The following is a 24,262-nucleotide window of genomic DNA, read 5'->3' as shown; positions in this document are numbered from 1 at the left end:
TTTCTACAGCATTCTGATTACCACATAATTAAAATCAAGTCAATTAGCTTTATTTCCATATCAGCCATGGGCCAAAACATAAACACAAAATGCAGTACATAAAAAGATAATTCAAGTTATTTGAGCAGGCAAGAGGTAGGTCAATAAATAATCACACCGGCACTTCCCAAAATGAGACTGAATGACAATGGCACAAAATTTTGATAATGGTAAGTGTAAGTTGCTGACTCAGATTGTACTTTATGACATCTCTTCGCTGAGGAAATGTGAATCTTTTGAAGATCTGGCCAATTGCCTTTATGCCACAGCATCTGGGGAAGAAATATATTCCTAACGAATATGTAGATGGTGCATTTTAAGAAGAAATGTACAGGATCTTCAGTTTCTCTTCTGCCACAGGAATAATTAAAAATAAATCTATTTTCTGAAATGATGATTGACATCAGGATAAGCCCTCAGTAAGGTAAAAGCTCAATGAAAAGAAACTACTTTGAACAAGATAATCTTCAAAATAATGCTGGTATTTAATATGACAAACCATAGTGCAATTTTATTACAACCTACTGAAGCCATATTGCGTTGAACTGAAGCATCATAAAATCTCATCTTCCACATCCCTCACTTCCCCATAAAGGAACAAAGGATACAGCCTGCCTGCCCACATTGATCAGTATGAGCCCACTGGACAGGGAGGTTGCTGATCTGCTCTTCCCAGTAAGGCCCCTATGGCTTTGCAAACTCCATTACAGACAGTGAACCAGGGGACAGCCACTAAAATTGAGTGTTGGGAGAGTTAGGAAAGACAAAAGAAAATATTTCTTTACTCAGCGTGTATTTGGTCTGTGGAACTCCTTGCCACAGGATGTGGTGACGGCATCTGACCTGGATGCCTTTAAAAGGGGATTGGACAAGTTTCTGGAGGAAAAATCCATTATGGGTTATAAGCCATGATGTGTATGTGCAACCTCCTGATTTTAGAAATGGGCTATGTCAGAATGCCAGTGCAAGGGAGGGCACCAGGATGAGGTCTCTTGTTATCTGGTGTGCTCCCTGGGGCATTTGGTGGGCCGCTGTGAGATATAGGAAGCCTGACTAGATGGGCCTATGGCCTGATCCAGTGGGGCTGTTCTTATGTTCTTATGTAACAAACTGGTATAGCCAGACCTCACTGGAATCTATTATTTGACTGTCTGTGGGATAACTTGCAATGGCACAAGAGCCCTGCTAGAAAAAGACAGTTCGCAACCCCTACTTGTGTGTTTTCTATCACTGATACCGTTCAATAAAAACCATGACTGGATCACACTTGTTGCCTCTTTGTTAGCAGATAGGGATCCCTTCCCCTAACCTTTGTTGTTTCTTACCCCAGTTGGCCTCAGGGTGGAACTGTGCAGGGGAAGCAGACTCTCTCTGCTCCCAGGGTCTGCAGTATCCTCTCTCTGTAACTCATTGAACTCCAAGGGGTGGGACACCCCTCTGTGGTCATGAACCCCCATTCTTTGCTGCCATTTGTCAATGAGGCAAAGTGGCAAGGGGATGGAGGGCAACAAACCAACAGCCATATTGGAAAGTGCCAGTGATGATACCAGGGGCAGGGGTGTGGCTGCACAATAGCTGTTGCAATAGGCACCCTCTGACACATGCTAGCCCAATTATTGGCCCATGCAACACTTCCTCTGATAGGTCAATGTGCTGCAGCCTCCCAGCAGAAGGGGGCCTGTTTACACTAAGTGCACTTTGCCTATTGTCTGCTATGGCTGGGTGGTTAGGGGGCAGCTTTGGAGTGTAGCTGGTGTGGGTTCTAGTTCTGCCTTACTCCTTCTTTTGCCCCTGCCATCGGTGTCTGGCCAGTCATGCAAAGGTGAATGCCTTGCTGGGCTGGGGCAAATCCCTTGGCTGGGTTCACACCCACCTTGCATAGCTCCTAGTCTGCATCTTTGTGCAGTGATCTAACAGCACCTTGTTTTTCCTGAATACTGTCATGGCTCTCCTTATGTGGCTCCCCTGGCAAAAGGGTTCCTTCTAGCTGGTGAATGGCCCCTCAATGACTCAAATCCTTGCCATGGAGGGGATTGTGCATTTGCTTCATACAGTTGCCCTCTTTCAAGAGAGCTATCTTTCTACCTTGCTTTGCTCTGCTCAAAAAGGTATTCCTTTGATATGCGTGTTTGTATATGAAAAGGAGACCTGAATGCTGGGTGCAGGGATTCCTTTTGCCCCTTTGCTGCTGATGCCACAGTAGCTCCTATAGGGGGTGTGAGTGCTGTGGCATCCTGTGTTGTATTGTGTGTGTGTGGTATCCTTGGGTCATCTTCCCATTTGTTGCTCATTCCTAGTGATTGGTTGAGAGGCGTCCTGCCAGCAGTGGCCACTCATTGGCCCTAAGCCTGTCCCACTCCCTGCTCAGTTCACCCTGGTGGCACTTCTCTGACCACTGGCACTGGGACTGATAGGTTACAGTGTCTGGATCCTTGGATGTTACACTGACATCACACTGATGGCATGCTGATGTCATGCCAATGACACATCAGAATCGCATTGCCTGGATAGGTTCAGAACATCACGCTGTTGGCATGGTATCCAAATAGGATTGGGCTGTCAGAAACCAGGCAGATAAAGGTGATACAAAATTAACCCCTTCCAACTTGTCTAACAAGGTCTCCATCACACATACCAATGCGATAGTTTTGGCTCCTTCTCTGCCTCAACCCCATAAATAGAAACCACTTTCTCTCTGCTCTGTATCCTGATATCAAACACTTCTTGCAACAGAATTCCAGTTCTGCTTGGCTTGTATACAGACAGTATTCAAGCAGAAAGGAACTTTTTTCTTCTGTGTGCCTTGAAAGCCAACATTAGTGGTGGGTCACAGGTTTGCCCCAAGGAATGTGCTAATGGAACTGCCCCTTTTGTGAAGCCTGGCTACTCAGCAGTGACTGGAGGGGAGTAGAAGAATGTACTTTGTATGGATCACAGATACATAAGCCACTAATAACTCGTTGTCCCCATTTTGTTCTGCTAAATATAGGTTGAGGAACAAAAAGATCTTCTGCAGCGTGGAAGCTAGTGAAGCTGGGCTTCCAGGTGACTTAAGGCAGGCACAAAGAATACAGCGGCCATGTATGTACATTCTTCCCACAAAAACAAATGGCAATATACAGGGCTGGCCCACAACCTCCTGGTGCCTGGGGCTGAATGCTGCCCCCCTCCTTAGTTGGTGATGTGCAAGTTTCGGCTCTTCCCACTCTCTGGATTGGAAAAGGAAGAGGGGACGGGAGCAGAAGAGGAAGCATGCAGGACAATTCTAGTCTAATGCTCTGGCTCACAATTTTCTTTTTCTCCACACTTGCTCCTTTGCTCCATCCCGCTCTTCCTTTTCCTACTCTAGGAATAAAAAGAGCAGCTCAGCAATGGAAGTGTGTGGATGGAGGTGGGAACTCCCCACATATCCGCTGCCTGCAGTGATGTGCCATGATTTCTTGTGTTGGTGAGGCACAAACATCATGGCACCCATGACATGGAAATGACATCATTTCCAGGTCACTTCTGGACACAGCTCCTCTGATTGTGTCTGGAGGTATTCTGAGGGCTGGAGAGACTGCACACAGCCTCTCCAGCCCTCAGAAGATCTTCTAAGGTCTCAACAAGTCTTCTAAGGGCTGGAGAGGCTTCGTGTGGCCTGTCTGGCCCTCAGAAGGCCTCTGAACTTCACTTGTCAGGTCCATTGGCAGGGGGAGGGTCAGGTGAAGCTCTGCCTCCCCTGCCTCTAATAATCACATGTCCCTGGCTACCAGAGGTGACCACATAACTGGTCCCTATGAATGGACCGACTTTGGCTCTACGGTTTACCCACTGCAGGTGCAAGACCAATCCAAGCCATTTTGTCACTTACATATTGGCAATCGCAGATGGAGAAACAGAATAACTCTTGGCATTTATTTGGTGCTTTAGTTTAGAGCATTCCAAACACACCATATTCACCATCTGTTATCTACCTAATAACGTGATAAGGAAGGAAGGCCAGTATGATACTATTCCCATAATTGCAGGTGGACAGTAGCAATAGGAGTGAGGCCAAGAAATTGTGTGGATCAGGCCAAGAGAGGATACTCAAATCATACTGTGAGCTTGATTGTGTAATCAAGGGCTGGAGGTTGTTATTCTAAGGTTAGTCACAATCTCCTGACTATCATGCATTAACTGCCTAAGTACCATAGCAGGTCTCTGCACCCTCTGAAGCCCCCCTCTTTTTTTCTGTATCTGTTCTCCATAGTTCTCTCTACACCTACTTCTCCCCGTTTCTTCCTTCCTTCTCTAATTCTGTTCCTGCCCTGGCCCCCTTTTCTCTTCTCTCTCCTCTCCTCCCTCTTCACAGCAGCAACAGAATACAAGATTTTCACTTGAACATAAATTCACTCTAGTGGATCACACATGTGTGATCCAGGTAGCATGACAGACTGCAACACCCTGGAAAAATTTGTTCCAACTTCACCACTAATCTCTGAATCAAGGGAGAAGAAGAGCAATGCAAGCATTCTAGTGATGCAGGCATTCTCTAACCCACATTCCCACTTTTGGTGAGCTTTAGGAAGCAATATATGTTCCCACAAAAATGTAACAAATGGGTGAAAACAATGGGCTTTTTAGAATCAGCCTGGGTCACTAGCAATAGGGAAGAAGGGAACCACTAAGAAAACCATGACTTTTTTGTGCAAGTCTGCACTGTAATGTGTTATAAGAATGCATGCCCGTTGACATACGGCCCAATCCTATTAAGGCCTTGGGCTGCTGGAATCAGCATTCTCGCAGCCCAAGGTTCTTTATGGTTGTTTCAAATGGCAACATGCCATACAGCATAGCTGGGCTGTTGCCACTGCAGGCAGCGCACCCCTGACCAGTGGTGCTAGTAAGTCAGCATGGGGGGCAGGAGGGAGGTGGGAGGAGGCATATCCCTCCTGCAGGCAATTGGATGGAGATGGGGGGGGAAGTAGATCAAGGTTGGGAAGGGGGCAGCAGGGCCTCCGAGAGGAATTTTATCGGGGGTACAACATTTCTTTTGGGCCCCTTTGCAAAAGGGGGGGGAACAGAGCAGGGGAGGGTAGTGATGGGTGAGCAGAATAGGGGTAGGGAGGGGTGAAGCAGGGTGAGGGGAGGGTAGAGAGCTGGAAAAGTCTTTGGAGTCTACCTACCCATGTGGCATCAGTAATGTCTCCAGCACCCCATATGCGCAACGTCTGAGTAGATAGGAAATTTCTGGGCCCCCTCCTTTGGTTCCTGGGCCCCCTTTCTGACCCTGGGCCCAGGTACGAATTACCCCCTTTATCCTCCTCTCCTAGGCCCTGGGGGCAGTATTGGTGCTAGTGGTGCCGCCTATATCCTATCTTCCTTCCTGGCTTAAATTCACCTTCATGGGTTCACTTGGACTTGTGCCAGCAAAACCACTGGTGCAGGTCCCAGCAGACCCATTGGGGTAGCAAGGGATTACCCCCAGTCAAGAGAACTGAGAGAACTGGGCCACTGTGAGATACAGGAAGCTGGACTAGATGGGTCCATGGCCTGATCCATCGGGGCTCTCCTTATGTTCTTATGTAACAAATGTTACATAATTTCTTACCTGGAAGAGATCTTACCTTACCTTAACAAATCTCTTACCTGGAAGAAATGTCTGGGACTGCTCCTTCCTGCAGGATACAGCACACACTCTGCAGCTCCTGATGCGTTGGTGAGGAAGGGGGTTTAGGTAGCACTGGGCTGATAGTCAGGATGGATTGCAGGATAGTCAGGATGGATGGAGGCATGCCAGGGGGAGGGAAAGAGGCAGATTCGCGGAGCTGTGCCCCGCAGGATCAAGGGTGCTCCTGCAGGGCTGCGCACCCTACATGAGCACCTTTACTTTGGTTGGCGCTAAAGAGAGTAGCCCCTGTGCGGGGCTGCTTCCCTTACTCAGGGGAAGGGGATGAATGTCCCCTTCTCCCGAGGTGCCTCCCGCAGTAGTGCGGGAGGTGCAGGATCTGGCAGGAGCCCTCCATGGAGCTACCGAGCCTGGGTGCTACGGGCAGCTCAGGATTGGGCTGCCAGATGGTGCAGGCTCTCCGTGCTCCAGCCTACACAAACAAAACAGCCCAGCAAGCAAGTCTTCCCAGCAAGCCAAAACATGAGATTTAGGCTACAATCTTCTCCACACTTTCCTGGGAGTAAGCCCCATTGACTAGAATGGGACTTACTTCTGAGTAGGCAGGCATAGAACTGGGCTCTCAGGCTACAATCCTCTGCATGCTTTCCTGGGAATAAGTCCCATTGACTACAATGGGGCTTACTTCTGAGCAGAAATGCATAGGACTGGACTCTTAAAAGCTCAGCATCCCACCTGTGAAAGAAGTGGGACAGCTGGCAATGGGGAGGGCTGAGTATAGAGGGGGAGGGGGGAGGCGAGTGAGAGCCACTGCCTTAGTTTCCTTCCAGCCCCAAGTGTCAGGCTGCAGCGTATTTGCTTAACTCTATGCAATTTAGCATAACATGTTTTTTCTTAATTAAGAAAAGACATGTTATGTTATGTTATGAGTTCCGGTCACAGAACAGAACTCAAGCACATAAATAGGCTCTACCTGTATATCACTAGATTTCCTTTCAATTCATCACTCATCATAGTGATATGCATGATGCATAGGTGAGTTGACTTTATTAAAAAAATTAACTTGTGAGATGTGTAGATTCTATGTGTGCATGAGAAAAAAGTATTCAGAAAAGTCAACATTTGGTCCTGCACTCATCAATATGATTGTATGAACTTGCTTTAAGAATGAGAGTAAAAGAGTGGCTCACCAGTGCCTTACTCTTTCTTAGAAATGGGCATGCGTACAGTATAAGCACTTCTCATGCAACGTTTTTAGACATGGAAGTGACTTGAGAAGGAAGAAAGCACAGCCTTTAAACAGCTTACAGGAGCCCTAAAACAAAAAGACGAATTTGACAAAGGAGGGGCATAGGAGAGTAATGAAACCTTTTGGACAGAAACTAGTTCGCTTTCCCAAGAGGCTAGAAATGAAAGATGTGCTGGTTAGTTATCCAGGGCACCTTCCAAATCTAGCACAAAGGCACAAGATACACACAAAAAGAGGACAAGGTGGGTGCAGGCTCTGAGAAAATGGGGGGGGGGGGAGGACTGAAGTAGCAAACCTGTTCAACAATTCTTCCTGAAATATGCAATTTTACAATAATCATAGCAATTCTGCCCCAGAACACTGAAACCACCAAAAATAAACAAGCAAAAAAACAAGTCAAAAAAACTTTTGAAGCTAATTTAAATTTAAGTGCATCTAAGATCCAAGAGAGTTCTCTTGAGGGTATCATTGAAAAATCATGTATGTATCATGACAACATAAGAGAGGTGGTTCTAGTGGCTGTCCTACAACTGTGGTTGGTTGGCAACCTTCAGTATCGAAAGACTATGGTATAAGCCTACAGCACCCGGTATTCCCAGGCGGTCTCCCATCCAAGTACTAACCAGACCTAACCCTGCTTAGCTTCTGAGATCAGATGAGATCGATCATGGAGCTCCTTTCCAAAAATATAAAGCACTGTGACTACCAATCCTAATGGACCGCTGCGCTGCCAGAACTTGCATTCAGGCAGCATAGTGTGCTTTATGGCTGTCGCAAAAAGTGACATGCCAGACAGCATGGCTTGGTCACCACAGCAAGTGGCGAGTGGTTGGGTACATGCTCCAGGGTGGAGAACACAGCAGGGAGGAGGACATCAAGGCCAGGAAGGGGTCAGTATTGGCAGCAGCAGTGCCTCTGATATCCTATCCCCCTTTCCGGCCTTGATCCACCTTCCCAAGTTCACTTGAACTTGTGCCAGCTATATAGATTATGCAGGTCTAAATAGATGCCGCAAGGGCTTACACCAAGGCAAGGGAACAAATGTTCCCTTACTTTGAAGAGGACTTCACAGGATGTAGCATGTGCTCTGTTGGCATGGCTGCATCAGTGCATGGGGAGTAAGGTAGGATTGGGCTGTGAGACTTGTTTCTGGTACTGCAATACACTGACTCATAAAATCTTGTTACAGAGGATTTGAAATACAGCAATTGCTACATTAATTTTAAATTTTAATTAATTTAATGTAATTAATACATTAATTTTAATGCTACATTAATTGCCTATTTTAAGGAATAGAGTAGGGATAATATTGATGCCTGTTCCAAAGTTTTCAAAAAAATGAAAATCGAAAGAATACAATTTAACTAAACCATGGAGATGGAGAGATCTATTATAGTAGAACCCAGCACTACTAGCCCATATGCTCAACCAAAACTAACCCAGTTACAGCGCCAAGGATCCAGTAGGTGACAGAAGTGAACAAGTGCATTAAGCCAAGGTTCTTGCAAAGCAGATCATTTCACAGAGTTCAGGTACATATAGTGACTCCCACTGCTTGGCTAGTCTAATATCACAATCAAATTCTGCTAAGGTGGTATGCCAAAATGTAATCTGAAAGTGCTCTTCACTCCCCATTTCCCTAGTAGACATATTAAGCTGCTGCAGACTGTGCTGTTTTGATTTTTAAAGTGAATTTTTATTGCGCGTTGGGATTGCCAACTTGGCAGCCCTTAGCACAGACTGAGCTTGGTGCTAATTCACAGTGAGGTACCAATCAGCAGTTTTTTCCTGTTACACTCACTGTCCCTCATCCAATCTTGGAGGGTCTTGGCTTTTGGAGATGATAGGACATAAGGTTTGTATTCCATTTCTCACAACCTGCTCCATTTTTGCATTCCCAGGCAGGTAGCAAAAAACAAGAAGTTATAAAGACTCTGGTGGCCTTCTTTGGCTTCGTAAGTTACAAGGTAAGCAAATACATAGTCCTTCCCTGTGGCAGTGGTACCTAATTTTCTCACTGATTACCATAGCCAGCCAATTCCCTAACTTGGATTGGATCACAGTCAGAACACTTAGAAGGTAAACTTTCTAGATTCTATCTTCAATAGTTGGTGATGTATTCATATGCCCTAACAAGTCAGTCAAGTATTCATTGCATGCACACTAATATGGAAGTCACTGGAATTCATTTTCATTGTCTAGGATGGTTCTGTCTTGCTAAGAGAACTGGTGCAAAGCAGATCCTCACCCCAATGCTGGCTTGGAGAGATTCACGGCCAATTGGCTGCTACAAACTCTCTTGGAAGCTGTTAGGGAATAGTCCTGGGACAGCAAGCTCTGCTATTAGCTTGATTAGCTCATGGAACAGAAAACAAGTCCTATGTGTGGCACAATACTCAGCCCCTAGCTTCTTGCGTAGTGCCATACAGAAGAACCTATTGCTCAGATCCCAAATGCAAGTGGTCCTGGGATGGTGTGCAACACCTATGGACCATAACAACACAGAGTGAGTTTTAGCAAGAAGGGCAGAAAAATACTATATTTTAAAGTTCAGTTCTACTGTTACACACTCAGACACATACCATACACTTGTCCATCAGCTCTTCTGATAGTGCCTGGCTCTAACATACCTAACAATTTGCTGCATACTTGTACTTTATCAGCCATTAAAAAATTTGCTTTTACATGTCAGTACAAAACATGTAGCCAACATGTATCTTTAGATATCCAGAGTGACACCCAATTCACATCCTGCTTTGGCACATTAGCAACAATAAACCCCAAAGCCCACTTTACACATTTCTGATACATACACTTTCAGACAATCAGCAAATGCACCAGCTTCCTATCTGGAACACCCACCTAAGTAGCATTTGCAGGACAAAGCTTAAAAGGAGTACAGAAGAGGCTGCAGAATTGTAGAAAGCCAGAACCAAGCATACGCGTACATTCCATCCTTCAGTCAAACCTGAACTGCATACAGTGTCAGACAGGGGCTGTAACTTAGTGGTAAAGCACTTGCTTTGCATACATTCATATCTACTGCATGAATGTGTTGTTTGACTTGCATCTCTGTGCCTAACTAAGCACATATGCTATGTGCCACTAATAAAGAATCTTTCTTTTGAATGAGAATCTGAAGCATGCCAAAATGCTTTTGAGGGCTAAAGGGGACACTAATGGTCCAATCCTATCCAGGACAGAAGCAGCAGTGCTCAATGGCTATCGCTGGATCTGAGCAGGCTGGAGTTCTCAGAGTAATGGGACATTTGTCCCCTTACCCTGAGTAATGACCCAGACTGCTCAACAGGGCTTCTCAAGTCTGTGCCAGCTATTTCACTAGGGCAGATTCAAGAAGCCCAGTGTTGGCCATCCCACTCCCCATCTATCCTCTCTCCCCCAGTCCCACACCTCTCAGTGCTTATCTGAGCTCCGGTGGCAACTCTTACAGCATATTTGCAACACCCAGTGCCAGTGCTGTAATCACTGCACCAGCACTTGAGAACCAAAGGATTGGGCTGTAATTTCAGACAGTATTAGCTAGTGATTGCAGTTTGGGGATTGCTTGAATTTTTAACAAGAAACTGGCTGTGAGTAAAAGATTAAGAGATTGTTGCTGTCTGTGCCACAGTAGCTCTGGTAGTAGGAGGTGCGGTGTCATCCTTGAGCAGTGTGTGCTGTATCATGGTGGCAATTCTCCATTGGCAGCAGTGGATACTGCTGTGTTATTCTCTTTTGGGAGGGGAGTGCTGTTGGCCTGATATCTCTTGCTCATTAGGCCTGCGTCTCTCCCCACTCCTTGCTTGGTTCACCCTAGCAGTGCTTCCTTGGCCACTGGCATTGGGGCTGGATGGGTTGCTTTGATTGACTCCTTGCACATCTGATGCAGGGACCATCATTAGGCTACCAGCCTGTAATTAACAGGTGGTGCTTTTTCTGAGGCATAAAATTGTAGTTAGTGCTATATGTTACTTTACAGTTGACAAATTCTCACCCTTGCATCAGGCAAACGTCTGAGTTGTCCCAAGCTAGTACTCTGCTCATGTCTGTAATAGGGAAGGGTACTACTCACATCATAAAGGAGGTTGGTCCACCCTTCCATGGTGATACATTGGAAGACAGTCAGCACAGCAAACAGGATGTTATCGAACTGTGTGATTCCTTTGTTGGGTCCATCCCAGTACAATTCACACACACTCCCATTAGGACAGGGACGCGCTGATGGGTCCTGTCCACATGGAACTTCATGCTTGATTTCACCTGGGGAGGTAAGAAAAAGAGGACCCCTAGTAAGACTGTGACAGGCAGGTAAGCAGGAGCAGATAACTAACTGCAGGAGGCAGAAAAAATTACTGGCATATCACTTGCCTTGTACAGCAACATCTGTTCTTCCTCATGGCTTTCACCTGGGTTACTGCATATGGTACTCAAGGATTCAAAGAAATATGAGGTGACCTTTCTCAGGGTATATATAGATAAAAATAAAAATCAGGAGCCAGCATAGTTTTTGGCCCCAGCAGGGTAAGCCTACCTTCCCTCTGCCTTTTCTTCAAATGAACCAGGGTGGCATAGTGGTTAGTGGAAGATCCAGGTTCAAACCCCTGCTCAGCCATTAAGCTCTCTGGGTGACCTTGGGCTAGTTTCTATCTTTCAGCCTCACCTACCTCACAGGGTTGTTGTGAGGACAAAAGAGGGGAGCAACTATATATACCACTCTGAGCTCCTGGGAGGAAGGGTTTTTTATAAAAATAAATAACAGACCTCCCTCCATTGCAAGTGACGACTCTTCAAAAGTTCTGCCCCCCTCCTTCCGGGGTGAGTGGGGTGGGGCTTCTCCCTTTTGTCACCAAGGGGAAGAAGTTTTGCCAGTTTGAAGCAGGAAGGGCTTGGAAAGCAACTACTGAATGGGAATGTTATATTATTATTATAATAAACCCCTCACCTCTAATGGTGCAGTTTTTTAGCTTAAAAACAAATGATTTTTTTAAAATGTTGATTTAAATATATTTAAAACAGCACTTTAAACAACTTCTTACGCTTGTGCTAGGTTTTCATGAGAAGATTTCACAACATAACAAAAATGCAGTAAGTGCACTTTCTAGAACAGAAGTGTTCCTGTCTCGATGTACATCTTCAAATAACCTCTACCACCATGCAAGTGTCCAGAAGGGGAACCCCTCCTCTGCCTGTCTAGTTAGGGGCCATACACCAAGAGCAGAGAAACTGCAGAGGGTTGAGATAGCCCTGGCTTCTCATAGCTGGTCAAGTAAGACCCGTGTGCCCCAAATCATTATTTTGGTTTGGGCTGCTTTGTTTTGTTGATTTTCTGATTTGCTACGTTTTAATGTTAACTTGTTTTGTAATTTATAGCAGTGGTTCCCAAATTGTGAGCTGTGGCTCCCTGGGAAGCCACAGAAACCAGACAGGGGAGCCATGGAATCCTTGCAAAAAATCTGCCACCCTATACAATGTTGCCCAAATGAAGAGTCATGCCAATGGCCCAGTAGGTCAAGGTAGCTGCCAGTCAGAAAAATTTAGGAACCACTGGTTTATTGCAATATATTTCTTTTATACTCCATAGTGCTCTGGAGGCTTTCAAGAAGAACAGTGGTGGAAAAACCTAAGTCTAAATTAGCCACCACATCATCTTTCTCACCTATCTCGCCAGAAAAACTACAGGTAGACCCTCATTATCTGCTAGGGGTCCATTCCTGGACCCCACACGGATACTGAATTCCACAAGATATCAAATCACGAGGATTTTGGGCACCACTGAGCTCTGAATGTGACCAGAGCCTTGCTCCAGTCGTGTCCGGAGCTGTTCTGGCTTCAGGTTGGGCCAAATGTGGCTTAATGGTCCAGAGGACCCCCCCCCCCACTGAGCCAAATCCACGAATCAAAAATCCTGGATAAGTAGGCTAATAAATAATAAAATAGACATCCCAAATAAAACCACAGAAAGTACAAAAACAAAAGTACCAAGTGGCAGTTCAGCTAAATGCATACACTGTAAAACCAGTGCCACTGAATGTATTGCAGAAATCAACTCTGCGGTCCCCGGAAGAATTGTGTGTGAACTGCCAGGATGTCTGCAGCAAGAGTTAGTGCTTACAAGTTACAGCCCAATCCTAATGGACCCAGCTGCCAGCAGAACATGTGTTCTGCTGGTTGCAACTACTACAAAGCAGCCATAAAAGGCACTCCAGTAGCACACAAAGTAGCATGCTGCAGGAGTGCCCCTTGGGAAACTGGAGCTCTCCTGTGCCTGCTGGAGAGTGCATTGGACCCATCAAGGCAGGTAGGATGCTGGGGGAGGCAGGAAGGACAGGGAACAGGGTTGGGAAGGCTGCAAGAGGGGTAAGATCCAGCAGCAATGGTGCACACCTATTCGATCAGTTCCATGGGCAGCCTCTCTCAGTTGCATTCCCAGTGGCGGGACACAGTGCTAGGTTTTGCAAGGTGCCTCAACATGCCACGTAAGCTGCCCCTCCCCCTCTCCAACAAAGCCATTCCAGGCAGTAACACAGAGAAGACACCTCTGAGTTGTTCTCTCTGCCCAGAATGGCTCCAACAGTGAGGGGAAGGGGCAGCTTACAGGGTGCATTGAAGCTGCAATACTTAGCGCTGTGCCCCCCTGGGAATGCCACTGGTCTCCCCTCCCCCTTTTTCTCCTCAAACTTGTGCCAGCAAATGAGCTGGCATAAGTTCAAGAAGACCCATTGTGGAGCAGGAGGCTTATGGAGGTGTAAGGGAATTTAAATCCCCCTTCCCCTCTAAAGCCTCCTGATCTGGCCTGATCTGATCTGAGCTTTTAAACTGATCCCTGGGGGAAAGCCGACAGGAGCCGAGGGGCATCCGGTTTGGGACTCTTCATACCTATGGGACGAGGATGGGGAGGTTAGAGAACAACAAGGTAAGAGTAGGAGAAGGAATTGGGAAGGGTAGGGTGATGGGATGTGATAGACGATTTGGCGCAATGAGAGGATGCGGGGACAAAGGAGCTAATAAGCATCCCATCCTGGGGCATTCTATGTACAAATGCTTTTATGCAAATACCCGAAGTCTCCGAGCAAAGATGGGAGAACTGGAATGTCTGGTGACAAGGGAAAACATTGACATAGTGGGCATAATGGAAACCTGGTGAAATGCAGAAAATCAGTGGGATACCGCAATCCTGGGCTATAAACTCTACAGCAGGGACAAAGAGGGGCATGTTGGAGGTGGGGTGGCCATTTACGTTAAGGAAGGGATAGAATCCAGCAAAGTAGAGATTGAAGGCGTGTCTGTGGGTTAAATTACCAGGCCTGAGGAGCGATGTAATACTGGGGGCGTGCTATTGTCCTCCAGACCAGAAATCGGATGGGGACCTTGAAATGAGGAAACATCAGGGAGGTGACAAGGAGGGACAGGGTTGTAATCATGGGGGACTTCAATTATCCTCATATTGACTGGGTCAATTTGTGTTCTGGTCACAAAAAGGAGACCAGATTCCTTGACATGCTAAATGACTGTACCTTAGAGCAGCTAGTCATGGAGCCCACCAGAGGACAGGTGACTCTGGATTTAATATTGTGTGGTACTCAGGACCTGGTTAGAGATGTCAATGTTACGAAGCCGTTGGAGAACAGTGATCATGCTGTGATCCGTTTCGACATGCACATCGGGGGAAGAATACTGGGCAAATCTCTCACAAAAACCCTTGACTTCCAACGAGCGAACTTCCCTCAAATGAGAAGGCTGGTTAGAAGGAGGTTGAAAGGGAAGGTAAATAGAGTCCAATCTCTCTAGAGTGCATGGAGGCTGCTTAAAACAACAATAATAGAGGCCCAGCAGAAGTGTATACCGCAAAGGAAGAAGGGCTCGACTAAGTCCAGCAGGGTCCCCGCCTGGTTAACGAGCCAAGTTAGAGAGCCCGTAAAGAGCAAGGAAGCTTCCTTCTGTCAGTGGAAGTCTTGCCCTAATGAGGAGACTAAAAAGGAACATAAACTGTGGCAAAAGAAATGTAAGAAGGTGATATGGGAGGCCAAGAGAGACTATGAGGAACGCATGGCCAGCAACATTAAGGGGAATAATAAAAGCTTCTTCAAATATGTTAGAAGCAGGAAACCCGCCAGAGAAGCGGTTGGCCCTTGTAGGTCCCTACCCTGGAGGGGCCTGGAGCAGGCTTGTTCCACCCCCAGGGAGGCCTCAGATTGGCTGGAGGGGGAGGGAGTTCTAGCACCCTTGTCCTCTTCCCTAGCAGAGCTGCCAAACCTGGCCCAGGAGCTGTTTACCTCACAGCTCCCAGCTTCACACTGACTGCCTTTCATCCCTGGCCTCCCTGTTCTATGGAGCAAGCCCGCCCCCTTTGGCCCCTCCCCTTCCTCCAGGTGGGGCAGAAAAGGCCTTTCCAGTTCTTGGCTTGTTTCTTGCAGTGTTCCTTGTTTGCCCTACCAGCTCCCTCTGGCTGATTGGGGTGAGCCAACCTTCTTTGTCCCCTTCAAGGGCAAGGAAGCCTCCCCACCCTGGGCATGGGGTGCCTGCTCCAGGGTAAATCGGGGGTCAGGGCATCTGGGAGGGGCCCCGACAGCCCTCTGGATGTTGAGGGAGGGAAAGGGGAGATAAAAGGAGACTTAGAGATGGCAGAGAAATTGAATGAGTTCTTTGCATCTGTCTTCATGGCAGAAGACCTTGGGCAGATACCGCTGCCCGAACAGCCCCTCCTGACCAAGTAATTAAGTCAGATAGAGGTTAAAAGAGAAGATGTTTCAGACCCATTGATAAATTAAAGATCAATAAGTCACCGGGCCCTGATGGCATCCACCCAAGAGTTATCAAGGAATTGAAGAATGAAGTTGCTGATCTCTTGACTAAATTATGCAACTTGTCCTTCAAAATGGCCATTGTGCCAGAGGATTGGAGGATAGCAAATGTCATGCCTATCTTTAAAAAGGGGAAGAGGGGGGACCCGGGAAACTATAGGCTGGTCAGCCTAACATCTATAGCGGGTAAGATGGTGGAATGCCTCATCAAAGATAGAATCTCGAAACACATAGACGAACAAGCCTTGCTGAGGAAGAATCAGCATGGCTTCTGTAAGGGTAAGTCTTGCCTCATGAACCTTTTAGAATTCTTTGAAAAGGTCAACAGGCCTGTTGATGCGGGAGAACCCATGGACATTATATATCTGGACTTTCAGAAGATGTTTGACACGGTCACTCACCAAAGGCTACTGAAAAAACTCCACAATCAGGGAATTAGAGGGCAGGTCCTCTCCTGGACTGAGACCTGGTTGAAGACCAGCAAACAGAGAGTGGGTGCCAATGGGCAATTTTTACAATGGAGAGAGGTGTAAAGGGGTGTGCCCCAAGGATCTGTCCTGGGACTGGTAGTCTTCAACCTCTTCATAAATGACCTGGAGACAGGGTTGAGCAGTGAGGTGGCTAAGTTTGCAGACAACACCAAACTTTTCTGAGTGGTGAAGACCAGAAGTGATTGTGACGAGCTCCAGAAGGAACTCACCAAACTGGCAGAAAGGGCAGCAAAATGGCAGATGTGTTTCAATGTAAGTAAGTGTAAAGTCATGCACACTGGGGCAAAAAATCAAAACTTCACCTATAGGCTGATGGGTTCTGAGCTGTCTGTGACAGATCAGGAGAGAGATCTTGGGGTGGTGGTGGACAGGTCGATGAAAGTGTCAACGCAATGTGCGGCGGCAGTGAAAAAAGCCAATTATATCCTTGGGATCATTAGCAAAGGTATTGAGAACAAAATGGCTAATATTATGCCGTTGTACAAATTGTTGGTAAGGCCACACCTGGAGTACTGTGTCCAGTTCTTGTCGCCACATCTCAAAAAGGATATAGTGGAAATGGAAAAGGTGCAAAAGAGAGCGACTAAGATGATTTCTGGGCTGGGGCACCTTCCTTATGCGGAAAGGCTATGGCGTTTGGGCCTATTCAGTCTAGAAAAGAGATGCCTGGGGGGGCATGATTGAGACATACAAAATTATGCAGGGTAAGGATAAAGTGGATAGAGAGATGCTCTTTACACTCTCACATAACACCAGAACCAGGGGACATCCACTAAAATTGAGTGTTGGGCGGGTTAGGACAGACAAAAGGAAATATTTCTTTACTCAGCATGTGATTGGACTGTGGAACTCCTTGCCACAGGATGTGGTGACGGCATCTGGCCTGGATGCCTTTAAAAGGGGATTGGACAATTTTCTGGAGGAAAAATCCATTACGGGTCACAAGCCATGATGTGTATGTGCAACCTCCTGATTTTAGAAATGGGCTACATCAGATGCAAGGGAGGGCATCAGGATGCAGGTCTCTTGTTATCAGGTGTGCTCCCTGGGACATTTGGTGGAGCCGCTGTGAGATACAGGAAGTTGGACTAGATGGGCCTATGGCCTGATCCAGTGGGGCTGTTCTTATGTTCTTATGCCCACCCCACTGGATACAGCGCATCTGTTTTTGGAGTGGCTGCACCAGCATAGGTGGGAGAGGGTAGGATAGGATCGGGTTGTTGATCTCTGTAGGTAAATCATAAAAACCAGTAGGAACAATCTGGGTTAGTTTACAAAGCCTGTTCTTCACGTGAGTGATGGGCCTGGAGATGGTTAGTTCATAATCCTGGGTCATAATGATCTGACAATGAATTGTCAGGTGACTGTAATGGGAAAGCCCCTCCCACTCAGGCTTGAAATTATACTTGTTAAAAAGTAGAAGCAGACCCTGAAAAACAAGGGTGCCTTTTCCCCCTGAACTCAACTCTGAGCCCATTTTGGACCATATGGTGCTTCTGATAATGTCATTGGGGACAAGATCCAATTCAGTCCCACCCATAACCTCCAATTGTACTCAACATCTGCATTCACCTGCTTGTATACATGCCTGCCTACCTTCTCCCACTAGCTTACCCTCTGCTTCTAAACCAAAAAAAATCCATCACAACATGCCAAGCAGCAGGGAGGGAAGTGCAGGGGTGTGTGTGTCTCCTTTTGTATCAAAGTCACAAGAAAGATACACGGGGGCAAGAAGAGGGTTGGAGGCAGAAAGAAGGTGGATAAATGAATAGATAGGTGAGTGGGTGGGAAGGAACTAAATTTCACTCCAGCTCAGATTGGAAACCAACCTCTTTTTTAAAAATTGGTTTGTAATGTTTGGTTGGCATTGAAGATGAACATTATAAACATGGAAAATTTGATCTCCAACTTATGCTCAGATACATTTGTCATAATCACTAAGGAACATAGGCAAGAGTTTGAACAAGGTTATATGCTTCATAATCTGCCCATGCTTGTGGGGATTACATAAATTCAGAATACTTAGATGTTTGAGAACAAAATGAAACCAAGTGCTCACAAGGACAGGAGCCATGTGAAGTGGCCCTTTCTTCTTCTCCATGATACAACAGTAAGAACTTGGAGTTTTTTTACAAGCCTTTCAGAGGCAGCAGCTACTCCTTGAACTGTGAACAATGAGAAGTCTCACATGGAAGCAGCTGAAAACATTATTTTTATATTATGGGGACAAATGAGGCTCTAGGAAGACACAGTAGCTTGCCTGGAGCCATGGAAGGAACTGGTGGCACTGCTAGGAACTGAAATGAGGAGCTGTGACTCCTAACCATTCCTGCCTCCCCAGTGCAGCTGCATTCACACACATCTTGAAATCAGTCCCATGGTTTTTTCCCCATTCCTATAATGTGAGCCCACCTTCACCTGGGCTGAGTTAGCCATGAGGCAATGTGAAGTGGCTGCCTCAGGAGGCAAATGGGCACAAGCAGTGCCCTGCACTCATAAGCTCTCTCCACAGCTACCTTACCTTGCTCCCACCCACCCCCAGTGCGTTCTCCTTGCTTGTAGAATGGGATGAACAAAAATTCTGGGAGAAGCACCATGGCTTCCTTGTCTTCATCCAGCTCTGCTGTGCTACTTCAAAACAGAGTGGCAGAGTGAAGAGGAGGAGGAGGAAACAGAGAATCTGGGCAGGTAATATGTAACCTGTTAACAGTATTTGCCGATGCCCTCCAATGCTGGGGGGCATTGCTTCGTGTGATTCTGCTCCTTCTTGGCAAAAACATCCCAGAAGGTGGTACTGGGGGATGCCTGCATGGCACCCTATACAGTATGGGAGTGTCATAGTAATGGGCTTTATGAGGGGCTATCCTTGAAGACTGTCCAGAAGACTGTCCAGACATAGGCCAGTGGCCTATGTCACTGGGTCTTGGTGGCTGGATTGTATTGTTACTGAGGTTTCAGCGACTACACTAGCTGCCAGTTCATTTCTGGGCCCAATACAAGAAGCTGGATTTAATCTTTGCAGGTCTTAGTACTAAGCTGATGGTTCACCTGAAGGACCACCTCCTTCCATACATTCTGTGCTGCCCTCTCAGATCTCTTAAGAGGGCTCTCCTACTAGTACTGCCCCTGCTAGAGGTGAGGGAGAAGCTACAAGAGGCAGGGCTTTCTCAGTAATTGCACCACTGTTAGAGAATCTTCTCCTCCCCCTGAGATTTGTTCTCTCCCCAGATATGTTCTGGCAGGGACTGAAATGGTTTTGCTTCATTTGGCTTTGGCATAGTTAGGGTGGGGGTTAGTGTTGATTTTATCACTACTGCCTTATGCCCTTATACTTTTATGTCCATCTGTCTACCATTTTAATATGGGCTTTTGTATTGCTTTATAGTTGTGGCTTTATGGTTGCCGCTTAGGTCCTTGTGTATTTATGAAGCTTTATGCCACCTATTCTTGAACTATGGACTACTTTCCCTCATTTTTATTGCTGATGTGTTCAGTGTTTTCTGTTATGGGATTTTATTGTGTAATTGTTTTATTTTGCGATTGTAATTTTACTGTTCTGTAATGTTGTTAGCTGCCTCAGGCATACACTATGTGAAAGAAAGGCGGTTAAATACTTTAATTAATCAATTAATCAATCTAATCAATCAACTAACTAATCAGGCAGAATGACAGTACATGGTGACAATGGTGATTCCAATCCCTGATCAGGAACAGGACTGCCACCACAGCAGTCATCATCATCTCTCCTTTTTGATGACAGAGGAGAAGGTGGATAGACAGGTAGGCAGGCACTGTTGCTGCAGCTGCATTTGACTCTCCTCCTCCACTTCTAAACTGAGCATAGGAGGCAGTGGGTGGGTGTGGTCTCCACAGGCATAGCAGTGGTACCACAGGCTTCACCCTACATTTGCAGCTCCTTTGCAGATTCTATGAAAAGTCTCCATTGTAGATGTAAGTACAGCTAAGGGCGCAATCCTAACCCCTTATGTCAGTGCTTTCCAGTACTGACATAAGGGCAATGCAGCTCTGAGATAAGGCAACAAACACTCCCTGACTTTGAGGAGGCCTCTGTGAATGACAACCAACTGCAGGATGCAGCACATGTTCCATTGGCACCACTATGCCAATACTGGAAAGCACTGACATAAGGGGTTAGGATTGCGCCCAAAGGTGATCACACTACTAGTGTTAGTCTAACAGGAAGATATTAACACAATAACTGTTTCTGGTGTGGATTCATCCCTAGTCATAGTAGGACCAGACAATCTGGACAGTTTTAGAATATTGTGTCACTGTAGACCATTGTGCCAACATGAGAACCAGAGAGAACACAGTTGGAGAAGACACCAGGGTGGGACACAACTAAAGCAATAGCTCCAATTTTCTAGGAGTAGCAGGCTTTAACTGTTTTAAAAGAACAACCCCAATGGTTCTAGAAGCAAAGTTTCCACTTTTTTAGGGAGGTGCATCCCCCATTCACCTGGGTGCTGGAACCCCAACTGATTTGGAAACAGCACCTCCAGCAACAATTGTTTGAGGGACAGTGGAGGGAGTCTTTTAGGAAATTGTGGTTGCAATATTTAGGGAGCAACAGCTGTGATGACTACAAGCAGTTTCAGTAGTTTGGGGGGGGGGTTGCTTAGGGAGTGGGGGCTGCAACTGTTTGGAAGCAACAACTCCAACTATTTAGGGAGGTGCAGCTCCTATTATTTACCTTTACTGTAGTTTGAAATGAAGGAGGTTCAAGTAAAATTAAGGAAAAGTGGGGGGAAGGAGCCTAGAAACCCAGAGGAGAAAAAGTCACTGGCACCAGGCAAAGGGCTAAAACCACCACTTAGCCCTAGCAAGCTTCACTTGCTGTTCTCAGTGCCTCACCATGAGATGTGAGAGAGAAAGGATGTCACCTCTCCCTCAAATTTAGGGACTGTGTTCTCCCTGAATTGTAATCAGCGCAGGACATCTGATATACAGAGGACAACAGCTACTGTTTTGCTGTTGTGGCTGGTATGTGCTGAAGGATGAGAGGTATGGTATGTGCTGAAGGATGAGAGAGAGAAGACAGAGCTTTGAGAAGTGACTAGCATAGCCAAGATGAATCGGAAAAATATTGGACAGACTCAAGGGATTTTTAAAGTGCAAGTACAAAATTTGGCGGTATCCCTGAAACAATACTAGTCACAATTGTGGGAACAAGGATAAATGAAACTCTTCTCCAGTGCCGATTCAGCTAATACCCAGCTGCTAAGCCAAACCTAGTTTAAAGGAGTTAAAGACTGCAGAATAATAATAATAATAATAATAACAGGTATTTATATACCGCCTTTCTTGGTCTTTATTCAAGACGGTTTACATAGGCAGGCTTTATCTAAATCCCTATTTATAGGGATTTTTACAATTTCAAAAGAAGGTTCTTTCTTTCAAGAACTACTACATTCAAGGTGTTTCATTCCGATCTGGCTTCACATTCTGGCCTCCATCCTCCCACGCTCAGAGCAGATGGAATTGCTCGGCTTCAGCTTGTCAGCTGCTCCAAGGTCGCACGGTGCCGGTGGCCTCGAACTGGCGACCTTGTGGATGTTATCTTCAGGCAGACGGAGGCTCTACCCTCTAGACCAGACCTCCTGCCCTGCAAAGACTGCAGAATGTGTTTCTGATTGTGTTTCAGCCTAATGTTAAGGTTGCTGCAAACCTAGCTGTGTGCAAGAATGTTTTCTGAAACAAAAAAGGTAATGGAAAGTGTTATATTGTGAAAGCAGCTACAGAGTGATCCAATTCAAAGAGATAAGAAGCTCTAGAAATGGTGCTAAGTCATATCTGGATGGCGCAGTGGCAATCCTGCCAACAAGAAAGTTCTCTGGGCCTCCATCCAGGGAACTCAGAAATCTGAAATTTGCATATGAGCAAAAGGGACAACTAAATGTTAGGAACAGGTGCGAGACACTAAGTTTTGAAATTTAGAAGTGTTTTGTTCCATCATTGAAAGCGAGGTACCAGAGTCAAGTCAAAAAGTCTGCAACAGGATGTGGGTGCTCATTATAAGGAAAAATAACACTGAATTTAATGTTATGTCATTTAAAACCAATAGAGAGGCCCTTACTAAAGCTAAAAACTTTGTTAAGACAAGGACCAAAAACTCTTTGTGCCTTTAAAAAGTGTTACTTTAGACCTAAAGAAAGGACATCATGACACATTTCCCTTGCTCCTGTAAAAAGAACACTCTCTGTTGTGTTTTTCTATATGCAAGCAAATGTTCTTATGATTGAGGAGAATTCCCAAATGTAGAGCCTCTGGTTATAGTCATAGTCTATATGGAATCCAACTTGTATTTGAAAAGTACTGCCCACAGACAACCTGGATCTACCTGAGATACCACACTGGGAGTCTCTCACATCTCAACATGATATTTTTCCCCTTCAGATGTCAGCCATCTGAAACAAAGTCCAGGTTTTCTCTGGGCCACTGACTGTTATAACAGCATTGTGCTACTGCAGTCTGTATCTACAAAACACATGAGTGTGGTCCCCCCAGGAGATGGGTATTCCTAACATTCTAGGTTTCTCCTCCTAAACTGAAACATGGCTATTCAGCATATCTACACTGGCTCACTTTTTCTTAGCAGGCAAAATGTCTGCACTTCTATCTCCTAATACCTTCTATCCATTTTCAAAACAATCCCATATCTGTCAGAGCTGGGGTGAAATGGAGGGTGAGAGAAGGAACAAAGAGAAACACAGATTCCTTTTACCTACCTGTATGAATGTCCAAGCACGTGGTGTGAAATTTCCCCATATAAAATTCTAACCCTATGATTGCAAAAATAAGGATTGCAAAAAATAGGAGGAGGCCAATTTGTAGCAGAGGTATCATGGCCTTCATGATGGACTTGAGGACAACTTGTAAACCTGCAAGAAGACAGAGCAAAATAATCAGAAAGCAGATCCACCAGCAAGCAAACTCTGCTGAAATCTGAACAGGCATAGGGAGGGGCCTATGCGCTGGCCTCTGCTCTGTGAAAATTCCCCAATCTCTTCTTTCGAACCTGGGATTCACATCCTGTTCATAGCATCGCAATCCAGCAGTGACAGAGACAAGAGAATGAGAGGAAATAGGCTCCTCATTCGGTATACAGCGTGTGGCTATCATCTGTGTCTGGTTCTTCTACTGCTAAATGTTTTCATCAGGGGAAGAGGTCAAATATATCAACCTAACAAGAAATCTTAATAAGACAAAAAACTACAGCAGTTGGTATTTGGCAAAGACTACTTTTGAAGGTCAGAAAGAAGTAATCAGATCTGGTCCACGTCAGAATTTAAGTGGATAGCCATTATATTTGGATAGTCTCCATTCATGTATGGCTGTACATGCACTACTCTCTGCTTCTGGGAATAGAAGCTCTCTGCTTCTGGAAGAGGATGTACTCTCACAGGACAAGAAGATCTTTTGTCTTGGCACCAGCTTCCATGGGCAGGGGTAACAGAACAGGATATGAACTCCCTTGCTGGTAGCAAGGAAGGATATAAGAACGCCCAGGTGCTGAAGTGAGATGAACAGCATCCAAGGTTAGTGGTTATAGGTTTTAGTGAACCTTTATTGACATTAAAATAAATAAGCAACAACAACATCAACAGCAACCGCCTGCACAATGGCTGAGTTGCCAAAAGTGACAATCAAAACAGGGGACTGATAGAGGAAAAAAAAAGGGGAGGAACAAATGGAGGAATTGGATCAGGGTGGAGGTTTGAGCCTGGAAACTACAGAGAGAAAATCAGTTACAACATCCGTAATGGCCACAGAATTGTCACACAGGAGAACGGATAAGGGGTTGGTAAAAGTACCCGAAGAGGAAAACAGCAGGGGATTCAGGTGCGTGGTTAGTGGTTATATACCATAAGAAAATGTTTGGGTGGTTGTTTCAAACATGGTACTTTGGTGAGATTACAGACTAGTTCAGTGGTTCTCCAACTCTCTGGGAGAGTTTGAGAGCCAGTAAGTCTTTGCAGGGGTGGGGGGAGGAGGCAGCGGGGGTGGGGGGAAGGCAGGATCCCCAGGATTGCGCCACTCAGAGGGCTGCAGGGGCTTGGGTGCACTT

The 24,262-nt window shown here is 45.9% G+C and overlaps 1 protein-coding gene across 3 annotated transcripts in view; it reads right to left on the bottom strand.

Moving 5' to 3' along the window:
• CACNA1A (calcium voltage-gated channel subunit alpha1 A) overlaps positions 1-24,262 on the bottom strand; it is a 295,623-nt gene that overhangs the window by 182,692 nt on the left and 88,669 nt on the right. For all 3 annotated transcript variants that reach the window (XM_066618034.1, XM_066618032.1, XM_066618033.1), the window contains exons 5-6: positions 22,923-23,075; positions 10,954-11,141 (exon numbers count right to left, since the gene is read on the bottom strand). In XM_066618034.1, coding sequence (XP_066474131.1) covers positions 10,954-11,141; positions 22,923-23,075 — 341 coding nt within the window. The remainder of the gene's footprint in view (positions 1-10,953; positions 11,142-22,922; positions 23,076-24,262) is intronic.

This window comes from Tiliqua scincoides, chromosome 2 (genome assembly GCF_035046505.1).
Source record: "Tiliqua scincoides isolate rTilSci1 chromosome 2, rTilSci1.hap2, whole genome shotgun sequence".
Taxonomy (NCBI): Eukaryota; Metazoa; Chordata; class Lepidosauria; order Squamata; family Scincidae; genus Tiliqua; species Tiliqua scincoides.
Note: the sequence above shows the minus strand (reverse complement) of the source record. Positions and strands in the feature narration are given on the sequence as shown.